Below are 19,679 nucleotides of genomic sequence, written 5' to 3' on the forward strand. Positions count from 1 at the left end.
CTCCTGCCCGCTGCAACTAGAGAAAGCCCACACACAGCAACGAAGACCCAACGCAGCCAAAAATAAATAAATAAAATAAATTAAAAAAAAAAAAGAAACTCCTGGGCCCTCCTACACTATATTAGCCACTTCAAAAAGGGCAAATCCCGTCTCAGGTAGTGGTTAATGTATCACATATTCCACATCCACATAATCAATATTATCATTCTTCTTAATCTCTCCTTCCTGCGTCAGTGTATATTAGAATTGGAGTTTCCAAGTTTAACTGTTCTTCAGTTGTCTCTCCAAAATCACACTAGAACTACCCTACTTCTCAAGTCTTTTTATCCTACAGAAGGACTCTTCTGGTATTCTCTCCTCCATCAAAATAAATTAACCAGAGTTTTATATCTTTTTTTTTTTTTCCCACCTGCGCCACACAGCTTTTGCAGGATCTTAGTTCCTCCACCAGGGGTGGATCCTGGGCCCACCGCAGTGAAAGCACTGGGTCCTAACCACTGGACCACCAGGGAATTCCCAAGTTTTGTATCTTTAAAACAGAAATAAATAACACTATTTGTAAAAATTATCTTATTAAAAACCAGCAAGCAATAACTGAGAACACATAGGTATCTGAGATGGAGAGAGAAAAAAATACTGGGGTGGGTGGAAGAAGGAGGTCATGATGTGAACTGCAGCTATTCCTGAAGTCTGTCTACCAGTTTGATTTTTATAAACTCTCTCCTCCAAAGAAAGTATTATGTAACATATATACTCATATACACATATACATAAACATACATGCATATGTAATCTAGAAACAAAATATCTGCATTTTGTTTTGTGAAATAGAAGTTAGACATCTTGAAATCTGGTTGGGAACCACATACATAAGGGAAAAAAGTGGTATCTATGAAGTAGACTACTGTTATCACCAAACAACTCTTAAATTCAAAATGCCATTTTCAGAAGATCTGTGAGTAGCAGTGCTTTCTTTTTATTTATTTATAAAGTATAGTTGATTTACAATATTGTGTTAGGTTTGGGTGTAGAACAAAGTGATTCAGTGTATATATATATATATATATATATATACACACACACATATATATTTTTTAGATTCTTTTCACCATAGGTTATTACAAGATATTGAATTTAGTAACCTGTGTTATATAGTAAGTCTTTATTGCTTATCTATTTTATGTATAGTAGTTTGTATATGTTAATCCCATATTACTAATTTTTCCCTCCCCCTGCCTCCTTTCCCCTTTGGTAACCATAAGTTTTCTATGACTGTGAGTCTGTTTCTGTTTTTTACATAGATTCATTTGTATTATTTTTTAGATTCTGTATTGTGATATCATATTGTATTTGTCTTTCTCTGTCTGACTTACTTCACATAGTATATTCTCCAGGTCCATCCATGTTGTTGCAAAAGGCAATAATTTCATTCTTTTTTATGGTTGAGTAATATTCCATTATATATATACATACACACACACACACACACACACACACACACACATATACACACTGACCACATCTTAAACCAGTCATCTGTTGATGGGCACTTGGGTTGTTTCCATGTCTTTGCTATTGTAATAGTGCTAGCAGTGCTATTTTATTTTACTTTTCATTTCATTTCATTTCATTTCATTTCATTTCATTTTTTGGCTGCTCGGCTTGTGGGATGTTACTTCCCTGACCATGGAACAAACCCAAGCCCTTGGTGCAGTGAAAGTAACCACTGGACCACCAGGGAATTCCCTAGCAGCACTTTCTTAAATAACAGAGTCCTTCCCAAGGCTAGTTTCAGTGTTTCATGAGAACTTCATTGTTACTGACCTAGTTATCAAAATGTCTGTCCAAGACAGTCTGTCTTAGGGCAAAAGGTGACTGTCCATTCTCTTGTAGCTCAAGCACATTAAAACATTAATGCTACAATCCTCACAGAAGCCCTGCAGAGCTTAACATCCTTTGAGGAGAGCCACAACATTTCTTTGATGAGAAAAATATAAGGAAATACATGCGTTTATGTTAAATACTAACATAAGTTAGCATAGAAAAAGTAGAGAAGCTTCTTAGTTCATTTTACAAAGGTTGCAAAACTCTGCTGCCAGAAAGAGTATTATAGATGTAATCATCTCACAGATTAATCTTACTTATGAACAAAAATGCAAATCTCTTAACTAAGCCTATAAAATCTTTATGACCCGAATCTAATAGAATATTAAAAGAACATACACAATAACTAAATAGGTTTTATACCAGGAATATAGGACCTACGTACATAAAAGTATATGATAGGGACTTCCCCAGGTGGTCCAGTGGTCAAGAATCCGAGCTTCCACTGCAGGGGTTCGGGTTCGGGGAACTCAGATCCCTCATACTTTGCAGCGCGGCCAAAAAAAAAAAAGTATATGATAAAGGTAGCATTTCATATAGGTAGGGGAAAACATCAATTACCTAATAAAGAATACTTAGAAAATTGGCTCACCACTGGAAAGGAAAAAAAAAATGCTTCCTTCCTTCCTCCTACTTTACATTTTAAAAAATCAGATAGATTAAAATATTCAAATTAAATCATAAACCATATGTAGAAAAAATACAGATGATTATGCTTATAATAATTTTGAAGAAAAGAAAGACTTTTTTTTGGCTGAGCCTAATGGCTTGCAGGATCTTAGTTCCCTGCACCCCCTGCAGTGGAAGCCCAGAGTCCTAACCACTGGACCACCAGGGAATTCCCAAGAAAAGACTTTCTATGCGTGTTACCAAAGTAAGAATTAAATGTAAGTTTGCATATACATAACCTCAATAAAATAGAAAACTTCATAAAGTTTAAATACACATGACAAAGTGGGAAGATATCTGCAGTATACAGATTAGGTAAATAGCCTGTATGATACAATATGCATGTGAGAGAGAGTTGGCAGCATATGGATTTTGGTTTTTTGTGTTTTTTTCTTTTTGGCTGTGTTGGGTCTTTGTTGCTGCGCGCGGGCTTTCCTCTGGTTGCGGCGAGTGGGGGCTACTCTTCGTTGTGGTGCGCGGGCTTCTCATGCAGTGGCTTCTCTTGTTGTGGAGCACAGGCTCTAGGCGTGTGGGCTTCAGTAGTTGTGGTGTGTGGGCTCAGTAGTTGTGGCTCACGGGCTCTAGAGTGCAGGCTCAGTAGTTGTGGCACACGGGCTTCGTTGCTCTGTGGCATGTGGGATCTCCCCGGCCCAAAGCTCGAACCCGTGTCCCCTGCCTTGGCAGGTGGATTCTTAACCACTGCGCCACCAGGGAAGCCCTTCTGTGTTTTTTTTTAATTTATTTTTGGCTGCATCAGGTCTTCATTGCTGTGCATGGGCTTTCTCTAGTTGTGGCGAGCAGAGGCTACTCTTCATTGTGGTGTGAGGGCTTCTCATTGCGGTGGCTTCTCTTGTTGCAGAGGGCGGGCTCTAGGTGCACAGGCTTCAGTATTTGTGGCACAAGGGCTCAGTAGTTGTGGCACGTGGGCTCTAGAGCACAGGCTCAGTAGTTGTGGTGCATGGGCTTAGTTGCTCCACAGCATGTGGGATCTTCCTGGACCAGGGCTCAAACCCGTGTACCCTGCCTTGACAGGCAGATCCTTAACCACTGCTCCACCACAGAAGTCCCTGGATTTCGGGTTTTAACATCAGACAATACTGAGCAGAATGCTTGGCCTTTCATAATAAACATTAGTTATTGTTTCTAATAATAAAAACATAGACCTATTACAAATACATATTTTAATTAAAAGTAGCCTAGTTAGAGACTTCCCTGGTGGTCCACTGAATTGCCAGAGAATTCCCAAAGATGGTAAATTTTACGTTATGTGTATCTTGCCACTATTAAAAATTAAAAGTGGGCAAATGATATAATGAGACAGTTACAATGATAAAATACACTTGGCTAATAAAATTATTATATGAAAAGACTTTTAACCTCTCTTAGTCATAAAAGATAATAATAACCATTTAAAGTCAATTATACCTCAATTTTAAAAACTCACCATTTAAAGACTGCTAAAGGCCAGTGCTAGGGTGGAGGCAGGAAAACCAGTCCTCATACACTGTTAGTAGGAGTGTAAGTCGTGCAAACATTTGGCAATGAGATTCAAAATGGGGAATTCCTTGGTGGTCCAGTGGTTAGGACTTAATGCTTTCACTGCTGTGGCCCAGGGTTCAATCCCTGGTCAGGGACCTAAGATCCTGCAAGCCATGCGGCCTAGCCAAAAAATAAAAAAAAGATTCAAAATGAAAATGTGCATACTTTTTGACCTAGGAATTCTACTACCAGAAATGTATTGAGAGAGAGACAGAGAGAGAGCATGCGCTTGAGAGTAACCACAAGGGCACACATGGGCATCCTCGAAAAAGCGAGCTCCAGAGCACACAGTACCTCATCACAGCAAAAAACTGGAAATAATTCAACTGTCTTTATAGGCTACTGATTAGAAAGATGGGCCTTAGGACTGAATAATATCCAGCCATTAAACTTAATTTTAAAATAGTTTTTAATCATATGGAGAAAGTTTTTGACAAAATATTAAGTGAAAAACAAGATATATACATTTCTTCACAATTTGATCACAACTATCATAACTCAAATAAATGCATTATATGAAGTTATAAGAAGATTAAAATAAACCAAAATGTTAACACTATTATCTCTGAGTGAAACTGAGTCCCCTTAAAACTGAGTTCCTCTGCTGAGTTTATGATTAACCTCTCAATTCAGAACTTTATTCCCTTTCTTGTCCTCCACCTGTTTCCCCTCAAGACTGTGGGGTAGCAAAGAAAAGGGAGGGATTGTAACTGAGCAGGACCCTATGGGGCCTTCCCAGGACAGAACCCCTGTCCCCATTTCCTCTGCCTGCCTTTTGTTGGTAGAAAAACTTTAGCCTCCTAGGCCTTCCAAGAGTTCCAAAGAGTGAATTTAATCAGAGAAGTGAGAAAATGCAGAAACAAAAGAAAACAATCAAGCAAAACAAAATAATAATAGTTAATAGCCATTAAACAAAGTCAAGGAAGTTTAGCTCCTCCTTAAGGGCTATAGATAATATTTTGAGCCATATTCTTGGGCTGTTTTGCAGATACTGAAACCCCCACCAGGTGAAAGAAGTTAACTGCATGCTGACCACAAGTACATTGACCCCAGACAGGCTGGAACCAGAATGCTGATGATGTTGACTCTCAATGACCTCAGCACCAACCAATCAGAAGAATGTCCATGAGCTGATCAAGCACCCCACAACCGTCTCTCTCATCCTGTCTTTAAGCCATTGGGGAGTTTGGGTCTTTTGATCATTAGCTGCCCATAGGCCTTGCTTGGCTTTACAATAAATGCTGTACTTTCCTTCACCACAACCCAGTGCCAGTAGATTGGCTTTACTGTGCATGGTGAGTCGACCCAAGTTTGGTTCAGTAACATGAACTGAAGAAAAGATCTATGAACATGGAAGCACCCTAAATGTCCATTGACAGATAAATGGATAAAGAAGATCTGGTACATATCTACACATACACACACACACACACACACACACACACACACACACACAAAATGACATATTATTCAGCCATAAAAAAGAATGAAATAATGCCATTTCCATGGATGGACCTAGGGATTATCATACTGAGTGAAGTAAGTCAGATAAAGACAAATATCATATGATATCACTTATATGTGGAATCTAAAAAATATGATACAAATGAACTTATTTACAAAACAGAAACAGACTCACAGACATAGAAAACAAATTTATGGTTACCAAAGGGAAAAGGGCAGGGGGTTAAATTAGGAATTTGGGATTAACAGATAAACACTACTATAAATAAAATAGATAAACAACAAGGACCTATTGTAGGGCACAGGGAAGTATATTCAATATCTTATAATAGTGTATAATGAAAAGAATCTGAAAAAATATATATATATGTATAACTGAATCACTTTGCTATATACCTAAAACATTGTAAATCAATTATACTTCAATTAAAAAAATTTTAAATAACAAAATAAAATAAAAAAGAAAAGGTCTATAAATCAGTTTTATGTTCTTTATATTTTTGGTATTTTATTTGTTTTCTACTTCCCACACGTATATATTTCCCACCTACTTAAGAGTACAAAACAAAAAAAAAAATGAGAGAGGTCAATCACCTAACCATCCATTCTTTTAACAAATATATACTGAGCACCTCCTATAAGCCATACACTGGGCTAGGGGCTCTAGGAAAACGAGTAAAATCCACATGGTCCCTGTTCTACTGCATCTTTCATTCTAGTTGGGTAGACATATGCTAAATAACTGATCACACAAAGACATCTGGTGTTATGAGAGCCTTAAAGGGGAGATCTGACCTAGTTTCAAGGGGGCTTGTTGGAGGTAGAGGTTCAGAGTCAGAGAAGAGATCAATGAATGCTGAGATTTGAAGGATAAATAAATAGTAGTTAATTGGGTGAAGCAGTGAGGCATGTTGTGGCACACACATGGAGTTAAGACCAGAGTGGCTGGAGTGTAAAGAGTAAAGGTGAGACAGGACTTCCCTGGTGGTCCAGTGGGTGAGATTCCACGCTCCCAATGCAGGGGGCCCAGGTTTGATTCCTGGTCGGGGAACTAGATCCTGCATGCATGCCGCAACTAAGAAGACTGCATGCTGCAACTAAGACCCGGGGCAGCCAAAATAAATAAATAAATAGATAGATAGATAGATAGATAGATAGATAAAAAAAAAAAAAGTAAAGGGGAGAGAGGGAAAGGATGCAACTAAAGAGGAAACAGGAGCCAGAACATGCAAGACTTTTTGTAAGTCTTATTAAGAAATTTGGTCTTTATCCCAAGAGTAAAATAGGGAGTTATAGGAAATGAAATATACTCTAGAAAGGACCCTGTCTGCAGCATGGGAGAACAGACTAGAGGGAAGGGGAAGACAAGATGCAGAGAGACCTGCTAAAAGGCTCTTGCAGTACCTATAAGAGAAATGGTGGGGACTTCCCTGGAGGTCTAGTGGTTAGACTTCACCTTCTAATGCAGGGGATGTGGGTTTGATCCCTGACCCCTGGTCGGGTAACTAAGATCCCACATGCCTCACAGCCAAAAAACCAAAACATAAAACAGAAGCCGTACTGTAACAAATTCAATAAAGAATTTGAAAATGGTCCACATAAAAAAAATCTTCAAAAAACAAAAAAGAGAGAAATGGTGACAGCTTGGCCTAGAAAAAGAGACATGGACATGATCGAGATATTTTAGAGAGAAAATTGATAGGGTTTGCGGTTATAGTGAAGATGGAGACTTAAAGGGAAGGAGGTGTGGAAGATTCCTAGGTTTCTGGTTTGTGCAGATGGAAGGACGGATATTCAGTTCACGGAGGTAGGGAATGCAGGAAGAGGACAAAAAGATTTTGGGATGGGCTGAAGATAATGAGTTAGGTTTAAGATAGGCTGAGTTGGAGATTTAGCACTGTGCTGTATGCAATTAGATATTTGCATCTGGAGGTCAGAGAACAGGTTAGAGCTAGAAAAATAAATTTACAAATTATTGGTGTATAGTCAATGAACTGTGAATGTGAATAAGAGAGACAGAGAGAGAATGAAAGAACCAGAAAGGAGAGGAGACAACAGAACTGGATAGTCAGTGAAAGGTCAGCTATGGGGCCTTATAGTAACATTTCATGCCCTGGTTATGGAGGATAAAATTGTAAGCGAGTCAGAAAAGCCAGATGCCTAGGAATGAAATCAGAGTGTGGCATCACAAAAGTCAAGTGAGAACAATGTCTAAGAGTTTGGGGACAACAAATATTTTGAGCTCCCATTATGTACAAGGCCTTGTGAAACTGATATTGCTATTCCAAATGTACATGTTTGAGGCCTTAAGCTTTATCACAACCATCTCTAAAGCTAAACCTTGATTCAGAGGTTTTTTCTTAGTCCAAACAGCACTCATTTATCTTTCCCATTCTCAAATTCACTTGAACACGCAAGGTCACCAGTTTTAAAAGTTCTATGTTCTTATGCTAAAAGAAAATAAACTTCTCAGCTATAACAGAAATATTCACATTATTCCTCTCCCACAGCTCTAGAAAATAGCCCACTCAGCATGAAAATGTGTCCTTATTTGAATACTTAATTATAGATATTGACAGCATATCGGTAACTCACGCCTACCCTTAGTATTGTATCTAGATTACAACACAAGTCAGAAAGGCAACACACCTCAATAATAATCCTGATTAAGGCTCCATGAGGGCATAGATTCTTTTGTTAGTCCTGTCACCCTGAACAAAACTAGTGGTTAAATATTTAATGTTGCTTAAGTGATCCAATCTTCAATGTGCTAGTTTTAAATTGGGACCTGGGTAAACTGTTCACAGGATTACTATAAGGATCAAGTCAAATAAAATAAAATACGTAAAAGCACTTTTCTTTGGCACTTTACAACTGTAGGCATTGTTTTCCTTTTAAAGGCTCATAGCATTGGCACTCTGAGCTAGGTGTTCAATGAGGCTTTATTCGACTGAATATACATATTATAATATTTTTAAGTGGAGAAAAAACTTAAGATTTATTATGTACCTTTTCTGTCTAAACACTTCATATTTGTTCATTTAATCTTTCTTACAACCCCTAATGGAAGAAATATTATTATCTTCCATTTGCAGGCGAGGAAACTGAGTAACTTGCTGAAAGTTTCACAGTTGGTTATTTCCCAAGATGTGATACAAACCCAAATTTGTATGACTCCAAAGCTCATGCTAGTTTCCCCATAACAGTACTTCTCAAAATCAAGTAACCCTAAATTGCAAAGGAAAATAATAACATACTCGCAGGAAAATCTGGGAGACTACTGAAATATCCAGTTTAAACTGGATCTTTCTTCAAACTATTATGTTTATCTTAAAATTTATACTCGCATTTTACTCTACAATATATTAATGCTTGTTTAACAGAAAATGTTTTAACTGGCTCACCACTTATCTCATTCAATTCTTCCCTCTCTAAAGAAATATTTGAGAAAACCTGACAGTATAGGAAGGTGCACCTTCCGTAAAAATCCCACAGCATTATTTCCTGGCGCCTGACCTCATAAAACTGGATCCCAGTTTGAAAGCCTGACTATAGAGCAAACTGCATTAAAGATATCTTAAGAATGATGATGAAAACAATAATTATTATAGCAACTCAAGGGTCAGGATAAGATATTAATGATGCGTAACAGTATAACTACAGATAGAGTCGACTAGTTTAACTCCCCACTGCTAATGAAACAAAATTCTAACACGACCGATTCCACTGCGTTTCACTGAACGACCTGAAGAGCTATCCCTGAGTATGTTAACACCATCTCTTCTTCACCCAGGACCCTGGTTACTTGATAAGTATAAGCATGAATTCTCCCAGTGAAAAACATTTATGTAATGTTCCCTGTATGTCCAGATGTGTAACACACTAGAAGATAAGCAACGTACAGAGTGGCAAATAAACCACATTTTGACTAGTCCTACCAGACTTTTCCTGCCCTATCAAATGGGGGACACATACTTCTAGAATTTTCCCCCCACCCCCACTCCAAGAGCTACCTCACAATTTGGAGGTAGCTCAGGGAAGAAAAAAGGGTACTAGGTTTTAACTTTGGTTTCAAAAAAACTGCTCTGAGATTCCATGTCCTTATGCTCCTTGCGGCATGGCTGTGGGCATTGGAAATGTGTAGGATTTGCTAACGCGGTCAGCACATTTCCTTCCTTAGAGCTTATGTACTTAAAGGGCTCTGATTTGCAATATTTAGGGAGTTCCTTTAAGCTAGGAAGAAAGGTCAAGGCTAAGAATCGTCGCCTAAAGGAACGGAATGAGTTTCTCCCTTAAATTATACTCTCCTGGGCAAGGAAAAACTTCACAAGCCACCTTCCAAACCGCCTCTCAATTCCCCCCCAAATTCTCTATTTTAGAAGTGGTCCCTTGCCAACTCAGTACCAGAACAGGAGCTCTGGCGTAGCCCAACTCCTCCCGCTCAAGGACCGGAGGAGCCCACGCCCAGCCCACTATGGGGACTATACTTGCTTACTTATCCAGCTACTTCTAGGCAGGCCGTGAAGAACTAACGGTCTCAAACCATCACGCTCCAGACTCGACTCGCGCGCGGCAAGACGTGGGTGGCTGCGGGGATTCGGCGCCGACCGCGCCCAGAGGCTCTGGGGGGCTGTCCCACAATCCCTCGCGAGAGCGAGGGCGGGAAAGGTGAGGGGGCCTAGCAAGGGGGACATCCGGCAAGAAGACCCAAAACCCTGGAACCCTATTACGAGAATGGAGAGTATTCTTTATACGACTGTTCCGTACCCCAAACCGGTAACATGCCAGTGTCTGTGCGTATCTTAGCTCCCATTCGGGGAGATCATTCCTACTAACAACCCTGAGGCCTCCACCCAACAGGTCAGGGTGGAGGTGAGGAAATGTGGTAAGACCCACTGGGCCTGGCATTGCATCTTGCGGTCTCCATCCATCTTTTTATTGTCAGGATGTACGTTTGATATGCAAACTTTAAATGGGATTTGGAAGAATCACGATGGAAACGGGGCAACGTATGTAAGAGTGACCAGACTTCCGCACAGCCGCAGAGCCGCAGAGCCCCAAAGCCCAAGGCCGCGTGCAGCCACGCCGCGGACCCCACCCTTCCGCCTTACGTCTGACGTCACGTGGCGTGGCGGGTGCGCGTGCGCGGGCTTGGCCGCTTCTGCGTCTGCGCAACTACGGGCGTAGGTGTCCGGCTTTGAAATGCAGCGGGATTTAGTGAGTTTGCCCCTGTCCCCAGCGGTGAGGGTGAAGCTGGTGTCTGCAGGTTTCCAGACTGCTGAGGAACTCCTAGAGGTGAAACCCTCCGAGCTCAGCAAAGGTAACGGACTCCCATTACAAGCTGAGGCACTCTGGCCGCTGTCGGGGCCGCCTCCATCCCCGTTCTCGGCCAGATTTTGCCGCCGCCCACCGCCGCGTTTACGCCGTGAAATAGCTCCTTGACTCCACTTAAGTGTGGTTTGAATGGTTAGAACTGTGGTCTTGGAAACATTCACCAGTTGCTTTCTCTGCCAGTGGCTGCTGAAGCCTCTGAGGATTATCTCATTTATACTCAAAGGAACCCTTTTAACGTGGACTATTATGTTCAGTATATAGATGAAGGAACTGATGCTTGGGAGGCTAAGTAACTTTCCATTATGAGTGGGCTAGGAAGTTGTGGAGGCAGGATTGAAATCCAGACAGGCTAATTTTCGCTGTTACAAAATCCAAGGGGCAGGGATTAAATTTAAGAAATGCACTGTTCGTGATAGGATGAGGTAAATTAAGAGTGACAAAGGGAGTAGAATCCCCAGAACCTGGAGAAAGCAGTAGAAAGAAGACATCGCTTCTCTTAATGTAATTCACTGAAAAAAAAACCCCAAACTCACATTCCAGAACACTGTAGATTATATGTTGGTGGGAACCACTTCCTTTTGAGGTACACAAAAATGAAGCTGTCTGCAGTCACTCTCACTGTGCACATTACACTACAGTATGCCCAGAACTGTGTTATTAAGATAGAACAGAATTTTAAGTCATTTCCCTTAACGATTGAAAATAAGGTTTCAACTCTCCACTCAAGAACAAATGTTGTAAAGCCAATGTTAACTATTTGTCTTAAGTCTTAATGCCGAAGACTGTATCCCCCAAAGTTTGATGGGCTCATTTTCTTTCAACAGGTTGGTTTTACAAAAAAGAAATGAGAGAATCTGAATGATAATAGTAGCTAACAATTATTAAGCATTTTGGATGGACTTAGTGTTCTACCAAGGTTTTTATGTGTGTTGTTTCATTCCCATTTTGTAGAAGAAAAGTCTGAGGCATAAAGAAGTAATTTGCCCATGCGTAGTAACTACATAGTAAGTGGTGCGGTCAGGAATGAGAAACCGAAGTAATCAGACGAGTTAAGGCTCTTAAATTGGATGGAATTTTCATTTCCTTAGGACCATTAACGTCTTTTGTTAGCACCAAATTTATAGTTCATATCCTTACCCAATCAAGCACTGATATATCAAACTCATAAGTGATATCCTCTCCATTATTTCTTCCATAAGCAGCTTGTTTTGTAATTTCCATTTTACTTCTTAGGCCATGTTGTCAGGAATGAAATTGTATAGTTGAGGAAGCATAAGTGTATTGTTTAAGCCATTGGTGCATCAAATAATTTTTCTTATTAAATAGTTTGCAGTGATCCATGAATTTTTCATTCCAATGTTTTCATGAATAATACATGCACATGCACTTCTTAAATCTGCATCTTGTTTTAGGCAGTTAAAGAGGCCATTTTTCATTCTTTTCTAAAAAATAATTTGTATACCTTATGAGAGCAAGTTTATTATGGCTTCATAAGACCAAAAGAGATAGTAAAAGACCAAAGAGATAGTAAAAGGACCAAAAGGAAAAAAAAAGGACATTTTCATTTCTACCTTCTGAGATAGATACTCTTGTAGGTACTCAGAAATGCTTTAGAGGCTTAGGTTTCTCAATTCTGTTTCTGAGGTAATAGATAAATCTTTTAAGTATGTGAAGACTAAGAAAATATAGATAAATGCCTTTATTAACTTGAAAAATTAAATAGTTAATCGAATGTTACATTTTTATGTTTCTGTACTCTTGGCATCATTCTTGTTATTTAAAAATTAAAGTTAACGAAGACAACTCAATAACATATGACTTTTAAATTTCTAAAATCAGATGTTTTTGTTTCTGTTTCTTACTTTCAGAAGTTGGGATATCTAAAGAGGAAGCCTTAGAAACTCTGCAAATTATAAGAAGAGAATGTCTCACAAATAAAACAAGTTATTCTGGTACAGCTGAGTCAGGCAAGAAGTGCACAGCACTGGAACTTCTTGAGCAGGAGCATACCCAGAGTTTCATAATTACCTTCTGTTCAGCAATAGATAATATTCTTGGGGGTGGCATACCCTTAACCAAAACAACAGAAATTTGTGGTGCACCAGGTGTTGGAAAAACACAATTATGGTAAAATAAAATGTTCTCTTACATTTATGTAAGTAACAGAGTATTGTGTTGTGGGTATACAGTTAGGAGACCAAAAAAGGCATGTATATGCTCTTAATTTTGTGTGTCTGTATGTGTGCATCAAACAAATCAACATTTGCCTTACTTCACCCCATCTTGATAAATTGATACAATTATTTTGATATTCAAAAGTGTTTCTTTTGCAACAGTATATTGTGGTCAGTGGGGTCAATAAGCAGTCTTCTACTTTATTATAGAATTAATTCCTGAGAATATATTTGAAAGCCAAATGTTTGAAAGTAGATTTTTGTATAATAAAGGGTTCCATTCCCAGAAGCCTAAAAACCACTAAAGAGTCCTTAATTGTGGTTTTATAGGCACACCCTCCCCCTAATCCATTCATCAATTGATTCACATATGTTTGGAGCCGTGGAGAGTCAACCATCTCTGTTACTTTGCAGAGTATATTTATACCTATAAAATATTTAGTGGTATCTAATGGGTTGTGATTTGGAGTTTGAAAAACACTGCCTTAGATGATCATGATAATGATTTGGTCACTTCAGTTCTTTCTCTTGACAGTATGCAGTTGGCAGTAGATGTGCAGATACCAGAATGTTTTGGAGGAGTGGAAGGTGAAGCAGTTTTTATTGATACAGAGGGGAGTTTTATGGTTGATAGAGTGGTAGACCTTGCTAATGCCTGCATTCAGCACCTGCAGCTTATAGCAGGAACACATATGGGAGAAGGTAAGTTGGCAAGTGCTCTTTTTTCTGTATAATAAAAGTAATTTTCATTTGTATCCATCTCAAGCAAGAGACCATTTGGAACGTGAAGCTTAATGACCGTGTACTAGTATTAAACTCTCATACTTCTCTTACAAATTGAGAAATGCTACACCTGGGCTGGCCTTTTTGTCCCCTTTTATGGCCCTCACTTTTTACTGCAGGAGCTCTGGGACAAACCTATATTTCAATGTATGACTTCAAATCATCATGCTCTGGCCTGCCAGGTGTTAGCTAATGTTACTGGACACCTTACTGTGAGTATTAAATGTTGTGTCAATGCATTTAGTGTATATTGACTTTCATACTGGTTTTTCCAAAAACCAAGTGTGGCCTTGAAAAATCATGTCTGGAAATGTTTGGAAAATTAGGCTGATTGACCTTATGTGGCTCTGAGTAGTATGTAATTGACTTCACAACTATGTTAATTGTATTGTTAAAAGTGTTGGGAAGTTTTTCTGCGCTTATTATGTGGAAATAAAGTGTTAGATTAAAAAAGTTTTTTTTAAGGTAATTTGTTTTCTAGTTCTTGTCCTTCAGTTACTCATAAAATTAAATGGTTTCTGGTTTGACTGTTTTCTTTTGCTTTTCTTTTGCTTTATTGTATTTTATTTTTTGGATGTGCATTTTTTCTAGAAATGTTAAAAAACATAAAGCTTTTCCTAAGATGTTTGTATTCCCTTTAAATGAATATAATCAGCTGAATATTTTTATTTTCATTGTAGTACTAGGTGTCCTTTTTAACCAATGACCAGTATATCTATTGAAAGTCCTGTAAGCTATCCATGTCACAGGTGTAATTTGTAATAGTGTCTTAAGATCTTGTAAATATTGTGGATGTAGCACTGGAATATAGTTTTTAATGAGTGGTGTGTGATTAAGCTGTTGTTTTTTGGTTAAAAATGAACTGGTTAAATGTATATTTGTAATAGGAAATATTTTCTGAAATTTAATTTCTTGGTTTTTCTTTCAGCATTAAAACTTAAGTACATTTTTAAATGCAATGATTTTTAACTTGTTTCTCTCTGAAATATGTCCAGAACCAATCTGGTTATTTTTAAAAAAACAAATCTAAGGAGAGAATTTTATATCATTGTTTCTACTTAAATACCAAATTATACTGTAGCATTTAAGGGAAAAATATGCTGCTTTTCAACATTTTTCCTTTTAACTTTTAATTTGGAGTCTTATGAAAAAAACAAGAAAGAAGTTCCATTGTGTTACTTCTATTCAATGGAAGCCAATAACTAGAAATATGAAAAGATAGACATTAAAACTCTAGTTGTGTATGTGTCTAAATTTTTAGTCTAGTATGTAAGGAAACAGTGGAAAAGGTGAAAATAAGAGGTCAGGAATTATGAAATGATAGTTTGTGAAATGACAGGTAAAACTATTTTAAAATTGTTTTGTTGTTTATTTCAGAGCACCCAAAAGCTTTGCAGGATTTCACTCTTGAAAATATTCTTTCCCATATTTATTATTTTCGTTGTCGTGACTACACAGAGCTACTGGCACAAGTTTATCTGCTTCCAGACTTCCTTTCAGAACACCCAAAGGTATGGCTCAATGTTTATCAGGTTGAGGAGGCTCTCTTTTATTCCTGATTAGTTGATTGTTTTTATCATGAAAGGTGTTGGGTTTTGTCAGATGCTTTTTCGGAATCAACTGAGACGATTTATGTGGCTTTTTTCGCCCATCCTATTAATCTGGTGTGTTTCATTGATTGATTTTCATATTAAACCACCTTTGCATTCCTAGGATAAATCCTGCTTGATCATGATATATAATCCTTTTAATATACTACAAGATTCAGTTTCCTAGTATTTTATTGAGGATTTTTACATCTGTAATTGGTCTGTGGTTTTCTTTGCTGGTGATGTCTTTGTCTGGCTTTGGTATCAGTGTAATATTGGCTTCATAAAATGAGTTAGGAAGTTCCCTTCTCTACTTTTCAGAATACTTTGAGAAAAATTGGTGTAAATTCTTTAAACATTTTATAGAATTCACTGGTGAAGCCATCTGGTCCTGATTTTTTCTTTGTTGAAAGGCTTTTGATTACTGATCCAATCTCTTGTTATAAATCTATTCAGATTTTCTGTGTCTTCAGTCAGTTTTGGTAGTTTGTGTCTTTCAATGAGTTTGTCCATTTCATCTAGGTTATCTGATTTTTTGGCATACAAATGTTCATTATATTCTCTTTGTTTTTTATTTCTATAAGATTAGTAGTAATGTCCTTACTTTGATTCCTGACTGGAGTGATTTACACCTTCTCTCTTTTTCTCAGTCACTTTAGTTAAAGGCTTGTCAATTTTGTTGATCTTTTCAAAGAATCAACTTTTTTTCTTTTTCTTTTTTTTAAAAATCTCTCTCTTTTTTAAAAAACTAATTAATTGATTAATTTTATTTTTGGCTGCGTTGGGTTCTTCATAGCCGCGCGGGCTTTCTCTAGTTGTGGCGAGCAGGGGCTACACTTCGTTGCAGTGCATGGGCTTCTCATTGCGCTGGCTCCTCTTGCTGTGGAGCACGGGCTCTGGGCACGTGGGCTTCAGTAGTTGTGGCATGCAGGCTCAGTAGTTGTGGCGCACGGGCTTAGTTGCTCCACGGCATGTGGGATCTTCCCAGACTAGGGCTTGAACCTGTGTCCCCTGAACTGGCAGTCAGATTCTTAACCACTGCACCACCAGGGAAGTCCCTCAAAGAATCAACTTTTGATTTCAGTGATTTTTCCAATTGTTTGTCTCTTGTCTATTTTGATTATTTCCACTTTAATTTTCATTACTTTCTTCTACTTTATTTGGGATTAGTTTGCTCTTCTTTTTCTGGTTCTTTTAAGTAGAATTTTAGGATATTGGTTTGAGATCTTTATTTCTTTTTAAGAAACCATTTATTTATTTATTTGCTGCACCATGTGGCTTGTGGAATCTTAGTTCCCCAACCAGGGATTGAATCCAGGCCCTTGGCAATGAGAGTGTGCAGTCCTAACTGCTGGACTGCCAGGAAATTCCCTTTTTTTAAAAAATATAGTTGTTTAGAGCTGTACATTCTCCTCTGAGCACTGCTTTTACTGTATCCCATAAATTTTGGTATATTATTTTTTAATATTCATTTATCTTTAAGTACATTCAAATTTCCATTTTGAGTTCTTTGGCTCTTTGTTTATTTAAGAGTGTGTTGGGCTTCCCTGGTGGCGCAGTTGTTGAGAGTCCGCCTGCCGATGCAGGGGACACGGGTTCATGCCCCGGTCCGGGAAGATCCCACATGCCGCGGAGCGGCTGGGCCCATGAGCCATGGCCTCTGAGCCTGCGCGTCCAGAGCCTGTGCTCCGCAACGGGAGAGGCCACAACAGTGAGAGGCCCACGTACCGCAAAAAAAAAAAAAAAAAAGAGTGTGTTGTTTGATTTCCACATATTTGTGAATTTTTCAAATGTCCTTTTGTTGGTTTCTAATTTTATTCCATTCTGGTCAGAGAAGATAACAATGATTCCATCTTTATAAATTTGAGACTTATCTTGTGACCTAACATCTGGTCTATGCAGGAGGACGTTCCATGTGCACTTGAGAAGAATGTGTAGTCTGCTGTTGAGTGGAGTGTTGTATGTATAGATCTGCTAATTCTAGTTGATTTATAGTGTTGTTAAGTTTTTTCTTTCCTTGTTTATCTTTTGTCCAGTTATATCCATCATTGAATATGAGCTGTTTGAAATTGCCAGTTATTACTGTAGAACTGTCTTGTTTCTTTCTTTGATTTAAAAAAAATTTATTTTTAAAAATTATTAATTAATTAATTTTTGGCTGCATTGGGTCTCCTTTGCTGCACGCGGGCCTTCTCTAGTTGCAGCAAGTGGGGACTACTCTTCATTGAGGTGCGTGGGCTTCTCATTGCCGTGGCTTCTCTTGTTGAGGAGCACAGGCTCTAGGCATGTGGGCTTCAGTAGTTTTGGCTCGCGGGCTCTGGAGCTCAGGCTCAGTAGATGTGATGCACAGGCTTAGTTGCTCCAAGGCATGTGGGATCTTCCTTGACCAGAGCTCAAACCCATGTCCCCAGCATTGGCAGGTGGATTCTTAACCACTATGCCACCAGGAAAGTCCTCTTTCTTCAATTTTATCAGTTTTTGCTTTATATATTTTAGGGCTTTGTTGTTAGGTCTCTATATATTTATAATTGTTATATCTTCTTTTTGCTTTTTTTGGCTTTCGGGATCTTAGTTCCCTGATCAGGAATTGAACCCAGGCCATGGCAGTGAAAACACCAAGTCCTAACCACCGCACCGCCAGGGAATTCCCTATAATTGTTATATCTTCTTAATGGACTGACCCTTTTATTATTATACAGTGTCCTTCTTTGTCTCTTGTAACAGTATTTGTCTTAAAGTCTCTTTTGTCTGGCCACTCCAGCTCTCTTTGGTTACTGTTTGCAGGGAATATCTTTTTCCATCCTTTCACACCTAACTTATATGTATCTTTGGACTTAAAGTGAGTTTCTTGTAGAAAGCCTACAGCTGGGTCATTTTTTAAATCCATTCTGCCAATCTCTGCCTTTTAATTGGAGAGTTTAATTCATTTACGTTTAACGTGCTTGCTCATAGGGAGGTACTTCTGCCATTTTGCTGTTTTTTTTTTTTCTATATGTCTTATACCTTATTTCTCAATTTTTCCATTACTGCCTTCTTTTTTTTATTAGATAGTTATTTTCTAGTATACCATTTTGATTCTCTTGTTTCTTTTACTATATATTTTTTAGTTATTAGTTGCAAAATTGCTGGATCATATGCTAATTCTATGTTTAACTTTTTGAGGCCTTGCAAAACTGTTTTTCACAGTTGCTGAACCATTTTACATTCCCACCACCAATGCAGTGGTAAATGGGATTGTTTCCTTAATTTCTCTTTCTGATCTTTTGTTGTTAGTGTATAGAAATGCAACAGATTTCTGTTTATTAATTTTGTATCCTGCAACTTTACCAAATTCATTGATGAGCTCTAGTTACCGTTTATTTCTGGTTATAAATTATTTTCTGGGGAATTCCCTGATGGTCCAGTAGTTAGGGCTCTGTGCTCTCACTGCCAAGGGCCTGAGTTCGATCCCTGGTCAGGGAACTAAAACCCCTCAAGCCATGCGGTGTGGCCGTAAATAAATAAATAAATTTCTGTATTTTCCTCAAAATATGGACCATAAGGTTGACTATTACAGAATTTTCTTGCATTTTGTTTACATCAGGATTTTTCCCTAAGAGGTTTTCATCAATTTGAACTTTGCTGAACTTATTTATCCATATCTGACCTATGCCATTATTTGGCAAAATTAAGCTACCAATAAGCACTTGATGGCTGTCCAATTCAGCAAAGAAGTTGCTCCCCTCACTGAGGAACAGGTACTGTTTTAACATAAACGCTGGTTGCTATTTTTGCTTACATTAACAAGCATGATGAAAGTGAAACAACAGAGGTGTATTTTTTTGCTGAATTGATTAGCTTCCTGTGTTACTGTTGTTGAGGAATTTGATGAATTTTTACCATTTCTGTTTTTCCTTTTTTTCTTCCCCAACCTCCTAATTTATCTCTCTCCTCCCACCTTTCCCCTTTGGTAGCCATAAGTTTGTTTTCTAAGTCTGTGAGTCTGTTTCTGTTTTGTAAATAAGTTTGTATCATTTTTTAGATTTCACATATAAGTGATACCATATGATATTTGTCTGTCTGGCTTAGTTAGTATGGTAATCTTTAGGTCTATTCATGTTGCTGCAAATGGCATTATTTGATTCTTTTTTATGGCTGAGTAATATTCCATTGTATATATGTACCACATCTTCTTTATCCATTCATCTGTTGATGGATATTTAGGTCGCTTCCATGTCCTGGTTATTGTAAATACTGCTCCAGT

At 38.2% G+C, this 19,679-nt stretch overlaps 2 protein-coding genes across 8 annotated transcripts in view; one reads left to right on the plus strand and one right to left on the minus strand.

The window, feature by feature from the left end:
* The window catches only part of TEX14 (testis expressed 14, intercellular bridge forming factor), a 115,160-nt gene extending 105,001 nt beyond the window's left edge, over positions 1-10,159 (minus strand). For all 5 annotated transcript variants that reach the window (XM_079906059.1, XM_079906058.1, XM_079906056.1 and 2 more), the window contains exon 1: positions 10,052-10,159. The gene's annotated coding sequence lies outside the window, so the exon portion shown is untranslated. The remainder of the gene's footprint in view (positions 1-10,051) is intronic.
* A 482-nt stretch (positions 10,160-10,641) lies between these two features.
* Positions 10,642-19,679, plus strand: part of RAD51C (RAD51 paralog C) — a 54,349-nt gene continuing 45,311 nt past the window's right edge. For all 3 annotated transcript variants that reach the window (XM_079906091.1, XM_079906089.1, XM_079906090.1), the window contains exons 1-4: positions 10,642-10,876; positions 12,759-13,017; positions 13,600-13,766; positions 15,225-15,358. In XM_079906091.1, the coding sequence (XP_079762217.1) occupies positions 10,759-10,876; positions 12,759-13,017; positions 13,600-13,766; positions 15,225-15,358 (678 nt within the window). In that variant the 5' untranslated portion in view covers positions 10,642-10,758. The remainder of the gene's footprint in view (positions 10,877-12,758; positions 13,018-13,599; positions 13,767-15,224; positions 15,359-19,679) is intronic.

The sequence above is a fragment of the Stenella coeruleoalba genome (assembly GCF_951394435.1).
Source record: "Stenella coeruleoalba genome assembly, chromosome: 19".
Classification (NCBI taxonomy): domain Eukaryota; kingdom Metazoa; phylum Chordata; class Mammalia; order Artiodactyla; family Delphinidae; genus Stenella; species Stenella coeruleoalba.